Genomic DNA, 8,695 nt, shown 5'->3' on the forward strand with positions numbered 1-8,695 from the left:
TTAGCAGGGGATTGGAAACGCACTGTGATCCTTCTCTAATTTATTTCCTTTCTCAGTAGTTGTGTGTGTGTTTTTTATTTTTTTTTTTTTCTCACTTTCCTCCTCTCTCGGATATTCCTTTTTAAATCAAAAGAATTACTTACGAGAATGGAAGTATTTTTGATCATACAAAGCATGTTTTTCACTGAGATGATGGCAGATATTATAAGACTGGAAGCAGCATTACAGGAATGGTGACAGCGAGTTACAAGCTTTTGTAACACAGTTGTGATCCAAAAAGGGAGCACCCACTTCAGCCTTGTGGGGAAAGAGCCTCTTTGCACCTTCAGTTTGCTCATGTGTTTTGGTTTGATGAGGGGAAGGAAAAGTATGTCCTCCACGAGATGTTAAATGAAGCCACAAATATACAGTTTCCTAACCCCAGTTATTCCGGAGAGAAATTTCCAATTACTTGGCAAATCAAGAAAGAATATCCAGAGGGGGTCTGAAGAGCAGCTTTTCCTTTCCTTTCCTTAGAGTGTGCAGATCCTCTCTACGCAGAGGAGAAGGCTGCAGCCCGAGAAGCCACAAGGAACTGCTCATTGCACTGCTTTTCTCTGGGAGACAGTAACATCGCGGTGATTAGAACGCAACTAGTCAAACAAAGCACAGCACAGCACACCAGGAATCCCTGTTTCTGCAAGGGAATGCAGGAGACAATGCATTAAAGCTTTAGGAGCGTGGAGTCTTTTACTCTGCCTCAAATGTAATTTTTTTGGACAACATGAAACTCATAAACACTCAGACCAGATGGTGAAACACACAGCAGCAGGAGATGGAGCTTATTAGCTCTCGCTTCCTTCCGCTACTATACAGCCCAGAAATCTGAAGGACCTTTAAATCACCCTCTAGCAAAAGATGAGTCCCTTTCATGAGACATTACAAGGGATATATTGTCTGCCCTTACACGGATATCGCTTCACTATGCTTCAAGTCCCTGCTTGTACCTGTATGCAGGTACAAAACGCTCTTGAATGAAGTTCTCAGAAGATTTTCTAAAATTAGCAAAATAATGTTGTACATGACATTGAAAGTCTAAAATGTCAATGTCTGGCATTTGCAAACAAGTGAAAAAAGATTCTAGTAATACAAAATGCCTCCATAGTTTTGATACCAGCCCTATCTATTAATACAGTTTTACCAGAAGTCTTCTATGCTGTTTTTGTATTTTCTTCCTTAAATTACAGAATTTCAAGTAAAGTGCTTGCAAAACCAATTGGTTTCCTTTGTAATCAGCCTGTTCCTGCCTTCCTCTTCCAGAAGTCAGGAACGCTTCATTCCACCATGCTACAATCACCTTCCACAACAACTCAATACACAGCTGTAAAACAAATCATGCAGCTTAAAGGTTAAAACAAATCCCATCCTTCATTAACCCACAAACCTCATCATAAAGAAAATACTGAGAACAAGAGAAGTCAATAACTCCCCAGCTAAAGAGTTCAAAACTGCCACACTTCTAAAAGCCTGCAAAGCAGTGGTTTTTTTGAGAGACTACATTTTACTGTGTCCTGTTTACCATTCAATAAGCAGCCACTTTAATATTCTTTATTTTGATGGCCTTTATCACATGAACACTACTGGCAAGGGCTCCAAAACACGCAGCTAGCAGGTCAGAGCTATATTGAACTGTTCTACCCCCATCACTCACCAGGTCTGCACTGATACTACTTGAGCTCTACCTTCTTTATATCAACAAGAGTTTGGGGATGCCCCCAATAAAATTTTCACTTCATTAACTGTTCTTTGCAGAAGTTTCAAAGCACAGAGTCCTAAATTCACTCAGGTAAGTGCCCCAAATCTTTATTAAAACGATGAAAATCACAGCCACTCTTGGCATCAGTTTCCTCCAGGAGGGCTCACAAGACCACAAACTTGTGGCATGTCAGAGAACTATTCTAGTGTTTTATGTAACGGATTAAGGGGACAAACTAATAAAGATTGGCTTATTTACCTTTACATGTCATTTGAAAATAAAGTAACTGAAACAAAGAGCACATGCTATACACAGTCCAAATTCAACTCTCCATGGCCCTGGCCCTGGTGCAGACACAAAGCAGATCTGCTGCTCTGAATGGATTTACATAACTCTGAAATCAGAGGAGAATGTGGCTATTATGTAAAAAGCTTTTGCTACTTCACAGATGACAAAAAAACACCATGACATTTTCCTGACAGGACAATTTCCTACCAGTGCTTGTCAGCATGCCTTATATTTAAGGTCTCTGATGATAAAGTAAAACTGGTTTTGACTGGTCACATGATGTTAAGAGTTGCATGTGTTTCAATCTTCCTTCCTGGTAAGCTTAAAGTCATTGAACTTTAAAGCACAGGAAAACAGCCCACCAATTTCTTCACCCCACATGTAGTTTTTCCTTTCTAAGCAGAGACAGTGTTTTTCAGCACTGGAACATTTCTATTCCCTACGTATGCTCACCAGAGCTAGAATGTAATGGAGGGCAGAAATGAGAATTGGACGGCACCAGCAGCAAGCTAAAAAAAATCAAGGATGGAACAGAAGTGGCCTTAGGCTGAAGAGCACAGCTTTCTCACCTTGTGACCCAGGCCTCTTCATGAAGCCAACGGAGTTCAACCAAGGAAGATTCTGAAACATTTAGCTGGATGTTTTACCTGAAGACAATTTTATATACCTTCGCTACAAAACACTCAATATATTACCAAAGTTAAGCTTTGTCCTACAAAAAAGTTCTCCTTACTTCTTGGGGTAAATGCAGAAAAGGTCAATTAATTGTGAAGCACTCTAATATGTCATTTCCTAGACTACTAGTAATGCTGATGTTCTCACGCTGATTTACCAGAAAATATTTGCTGTTGGATCTTCCTGCTAGGACTAACTCCAGTTTGGTTGCCCATAATGCAGTTCAATATATTTATCTTGCCAGGAAATACCAGAAATTTACCGCCATATGCTCATATTGTTAACGATCAATAAACTTTATCATGCCAATGACTCCATCCCAGATGCTTATCCTATCAGGAATTCATTCCTCTAAACTGGTGTTTTCTACAAATCTATAATTAACCTAAAAGCCATAAAGCTTTTTTGTACGGCCAGTATTTGTGGAGTACAGCTCCTTTCATACTTTGGTGGAAATAGAGAAAACTGTGGAAGAAAACAGTTCTAATGATGTAAACATGTCACAAACAAGCTAGAAGTGCAATCTGCATACGGTACAACTACAAGAACTTTTTTCCTCGCAGCCAGGTCCATCAATGAGCTTCCTAGTAAGAACAACATTTCTGACGACTTCTGCCAATTCTACCCCATCCCTTTAAAGCATAAAACACTGTGTTTACCAATTCTTCCAACAATTAATTTACTACGTTTGCCAATATCCCCAAACTAAATGCCAGGAATTTACTTCATAAGATCTTCTTGCCAGGATGAGATATTGTGGATTTACGTATCTTCAGATAAACAGGAGTTTGAACATTCCAGTGACTAAGAGAATGCATTTCAAGATGTACACACTATGCAATTAGCATCGATGCTTCAGGAGTCAATGACTGTCAAGAGAGTCTTGTATCTGCTCGCTTCGAGTTGTTAGGCCAGCCAAACAGCTCAGCTTGAAACAGTCGGTGGTGTTACTTCTTAAATCTGGAATTGTCAGATAACTACAAGTTTCTGATACAAGTAACTCCAGAGACACAATTTATCTTGCACTGAACTCTCCATGAGAGACATCAGTACTAGACCTCAAGAGTAACACCTAGAAATCATTGCGTCATCAATAGATTAATACCCTACTTATTAGTTTGTCTGTTTTTTCTCTGATATTCCTACCTATAAGACGTGTGAAAACCAACCAATAAATCAATCCTCTTTGAAGAGTAAGATTTGAGATCCAATTCCTGAAATTGTTAAGTAATACAAAAATATTGAAGAAGAATTCCGTATTTGGGTATTGTTTGCAATCTTTAAAACAAAAATGTTTGTAATTTGCAAGATCACACGGCCTTTCAAACAAAACTTTGGCACAAAAAAAATGTTTTGCAAAATTCTAACGGTGCTATTCGATTCTGTAGGATATATTTAACAATTCTGAAAATGTTTTCTTTGAGCTCATGCCAAGTAGAGTTCTGTTTTATACAGATTGTCTGTACACGCAAGCACATAAATACCCACGTGTAATGATTTTGCATAATTTCAGATTTCAATTGAAACTTTTCATAGAAATAAATCCTCAGTATTGATAGTAACAATTAAATAGTCAAACTGCTCATAACAAAAAAACTTCACAAATATTTTGTGCAACAAATCACATTTCACTCTGAAGCTATTTACTAACTTCAGATGACTACCTAGTCTAATTTATATAACCTACCATGCTTAAGTAGCCAATATAACATCTCCCAGTTTCCAGAAACACCTAAATGGGCAATTCTCTTCACAAAACTAACTAGATCAGTAGAGATACCCCTACACTTGTTCCTGTTATAAGCTTCACTTCATTTTTTTTTTTCCCCGAAACAATTTTCTTCGCACATTCCATCATTAGAGCTCGTTGGATTGCTCTCTCACCATCATTATCACTTCACTCATGACTGTTACTATGCGTCTGTTTTCTCATCTATTCTCACACCTTTCGTAGATGAAGTTCACGGATTTTATCCTCACTGTACAAGCCATTAATTCATCACATTAAGTACAGAGTAATATTTCAGTTGTAGCTGGTAGCTAGAGAAGAACATTATGTCACTACCTGGGGATACAACTATGGATGCCCCTTTAGTTTTAATATGTAGAATTTTTTTATGCAACAGTCTTAAGTAATGGCACGGTACAGCACTCTCCTTGCATAACAATTCTCTTTGAAAAGAGGTGCTGTGGGGTTTTGGGGTTTGGAGGATTCTTTTTGTTTACGTTCCAAAGATGTGTCAAACATGAGAAAAACTTTGTTAAAGATTCTGATGAAGAATTTTAAAAAAGGATGGATTGAAAAAAATTCCATCTACAGTTTTATGGATTCATACCAGATTCAGAATCCAAAATTGAACCTGATTTTTTTCTGGTATTGACTGAGCAATCACCAAGAACTCTCCAACTCCCAGGCCCTGTACCGTGAAACCTGGTGTCCTTTTGGAAATAGCACACTAGAGCTGTAACAAAAAACAAACTCTGGTTGAAGTCTGAAATTTTACACTCAGCTTTAGAAAATTGTTTGCTCTTGTTTGAATTTTGAGCTCAATCAGTTTTATATTTCAAATCTGTATCTCCTGCCAGGTCAAACACTTAGGTTCAATTTGTGGCAGAGGAAAACTATGATTTATATTACTAGAAAGATACAGGGATAAATTCCCAGGAAGCTAAACGGATATACTTAGCAGTGCAATTACTAACTCACTTATACCAAACTGTATTTGTCAAAGGAAAAAACTATGATTTCTAGTGCAACAAGCAAAGTTCAACTCCAGCCTCACATACCAGTACACAAGTATACATTTTATTAAAAAAAAAAAATCACTTTTATGCTCACTAACACAATAAAGCAAGCAGTATATATTAAATAATAATATACTGATCTAGACAATTCAGAAAAAGATTCTAGAGGTAAGCCAGTGTTTAAGTGCTGCCCTACGTATTGACAAACTGATGTATAGGCTTAAGTCATTTTCTACAAACATGGACACCAAGCTTCATACTGCAGTTTGAAGCAGTACCAGACTGAATTGCTTCAAAGAAGAAAAATGTCAATGCTTGTAAAATAGAAGATCCGCAAATTCATACAGTGTCTCATAAAAATTAATTTGAATGGAAAAATCTTGGGGCAGGTATTTCCAATAAAATCATCTTACAAGATGAGTGTAAAATACTTGCTGGTCTGCGCGAACATAAATCTGTTTCCTAACACCTAAGAGCCAGTCCGGAATAAGTGAGGTAAGCTTGTGCCTGACAACTTCTTGCAGAAACGCACGCTAATTTGACCATTTCTCCAAAACCACCAATACGATTGCTTTCAGAGGCACTGTTCTGGAAGAATAAATTCGACATATGACACACAGGTTGGTTTCATATGCCTACAACAGAGCGACTGCAACCCTGTTATAAGCGTCCAAGAGAGTGATGCTACAGCTAACATGAACAAAAATACCAGCAAATATTTGCAAAAAGGGAGCTCTTCCGAGGCCTAGGTCAACGCAGAGGTTATGTTTTCATAGCCACAGTTACCATAATGAGGTAGTTGCTTTAAGTAGATCTGCAAGTACATTTACTTCACCTCCAGTTACAACAAAAAATACAACCAAACTCTCATAACACGTTCAAGATGAACTTATTCATAAAGAATCAAACATGTAAGTCAAGTTTTCTATATAATACTTTGTTGAAATCTGTATTCATGACTTTTTCTTCCCCAATATTGCAGTTTTGTAACTCTTCGGAGGGAATATATGTACATGGATTGAGGCTATCTCTGGCAACTAGGTATTATTTCTCCCATGAATTATAGGTGCTTTCAGACAACACCGGTATTGTGAAAATAACTTGATTCAGAGTATCTGCAGGAAAAACAAAAAGGCTGCAAGAGCTATGTAACACAGCTATTCTAATTTTTTCATTAATTTACGCTTCACAGAGGACATAAATTTTCCAGCTTCAAAAAGCATATTTTTTATTTTCTTGTAAAAAAAAAAAAAACACCCAGAAATTATTTTAATATTCATAAAATTGGGGAAGGCTTTTCTGAGTGACTGGTGAGGGATTGGGTTGCTTTGTGTGTGGGCTTTTTTGTCAGTTTTTTTGTGCATTTTTGGTTTTACTTTTAATAAGTATCAAAATTTTTAGCTGAGAAGTACTGGCCACACTATAATGGATCAATCTAACTTGAAGAGCAGGGAGTGACTGCCCCTGGAACCCTGTTGCTATTACCTCTAAGGGGACAGGACTCCTGTTGCTTCTGACACGCACTCTGATTCCTAAAAACATTCTCCCTGCTCCACCATCCTGTCTGAATTTGTGACAAAGCTGAAGGCAACAGATAAGCTGCTTGTCTGTACAACACGTGTTAACTACAGCATGTGGGTTTCCACAAGCAGCAGTCTATCAGGGAATGCTGCAATAAATTCTGCTAATTTCCTTCCAATTCTCTAGTTTTACTCTTAGTCTTCAGCTTTTATCTCTAACCAAACAGTAGCTTTGCCTAACCTTCACTCCACCATCATAAGCTCTCAAATATTTTTCCTAGGCTTCAGTCCGTATCATGCAAAAGGCTAAAAAAGAAACTCAAATGTTGGCTTTTTTCTTACAATACACTAATTATCACAGAATCACAGAATGTTAGGGATTGGAAGAGACCTCAAAGGATCATCTAGTCCAATCCCCCTGCCTGAGCAGGACCACCTAGATCAGATCGCACAAGAACGCGTCCAGGCGGGTTTTGAAATCTCCAGAGAAGGAGACTCCACAACCTCTCTGGGCAGCCTGTTCCAGTGTTCTGTTACCCTTACTGGGAAGAAGTTCTTCCTCATGTTTAAGCAGAACCTCCTGTGTTCCAGTTTATATCCATTTTCCACTTTTAAATGCTTGGTTATTTGCATGATTAGAAGTTTTGTTACAAGAATTGTTGCATTTGAATTCATTCATAAGCTTTATAAGCACATGCAGAGATAGCCTACAATCTCAACGTTGATTTTATACCAAAATGCCCACAAAATATGCAAAGGTAGTAAATAATTAATCAATCAACATTAGTAAGAAGAGTAGCTACTACTAAAGAAATACTTATCTATGATGTGATGGTCTCCAGAATACTAGCCAGTCCATCCTGTTAGAAAAGCAATTTTACTTCAAAAAAATATTTCCTAAACTTCTGATATTACAGTACGGTTAAAAATAGGTTAAAAGGAGGTTGTCACTACAAGGCTTTGAAAACAAAATGTTTGCTTGTCTGGTGGCAACATGATATTGTTTCATAGTAAGTAATCAGAAAGTAATAACCATACTTGGATAAAATAAACAATTTACCTTGCGTGGACTGGTCAATGGTTTTTCTTTTTCTGCTATGACTGTTATAATTAAGTCTCAGCTCTTGGCTATATTCATTCAGAGTTTCTCTTGAGTCGTAAGATTGCCTTTGCTTCCCTCCATCTTCACTTTCATCCGAAGAACTCGTGTAAGTTAGATCCACTTCATGTTTCACTTTTGAGAGTGGCTGGTAGGGTTTGCAGTCCATCTGCTCCATCTCTGATTAAATAGGCTCAAAGTCATGAAAACAAGCAACTGGAACTCCTTAAGGAAATAGTCCTGGAAAAACAAACAAACAATAATCCATTTCAGATATCATATATGAATTTAGCTCACAAAGGCCCAATTTTATTTTTAGTTGATATAAATCAATTAAAGTGTATTAACATCACTATAATCCAGGAAAAAATCTGAACATGTCCTATTTTACTGGTTTACTTTTTTAAAATAGAATAAAATAATAATAATAATAATAGAATAAAAAAAATAGAATAAAAAATAATAGAATAAAAATAACAGCAACTTGAACAAAAAAAAACCCAAACAACCAAATCTTAAGCACTATCCCATTAGACCAATCAATAACTGTTACAAAAACATATATTTGGTATTAAAGCTAAGACAGAACAGTTGCTATTTCTCTAAAGGAATGCATATTCATCTTAAGTGAAA

At 37.1% G+C, this 8,695-nt stretch overlaps 1 protein-coding gene across 5 annotated transcripts in view; it reads right to left on the reverse strand.

Moving 5' to 3' along the window:
* The window catches only part of TENM1 (teneurin transmembrane protein 1), a 250,418-nt gene extending 242,178 nt beyond the window's left edge, over window positions 1-8,240 (reverse strand). For all 5 annotated transcript variants that reach the window (XM_009990362.2, XM_086619787.1, XM_009990359.2 and 2 more), the window contains exon 1: window positions 8,024-8,240. In XM_009990362.2, coding sequence (XP_009988664.2) covers window positions 8,024-8,240 — 217 coding nt within the window. The remainder of the gene's footprint in view (window positions 1-8,023) is intronic.
* Between the last annotated feature and the right edge of the window lie 455 nt (window positions 8,241-8,695).

The sequence above is a fragment of the Tauraco erythrolophus genome, chromosome 13 (assembly GCF_009769465.1).
Source record: "Tauraco erythrolophus isolate bTauEry1 chromosome 13, bTauEry1.pri, whole genome shotgun sequence".
NCBI lineage: Eukaryota > Metazoa > Chordata > Aves > Musophagiformes > Musophagidae > Tauraco > Tauraco erythrolophus.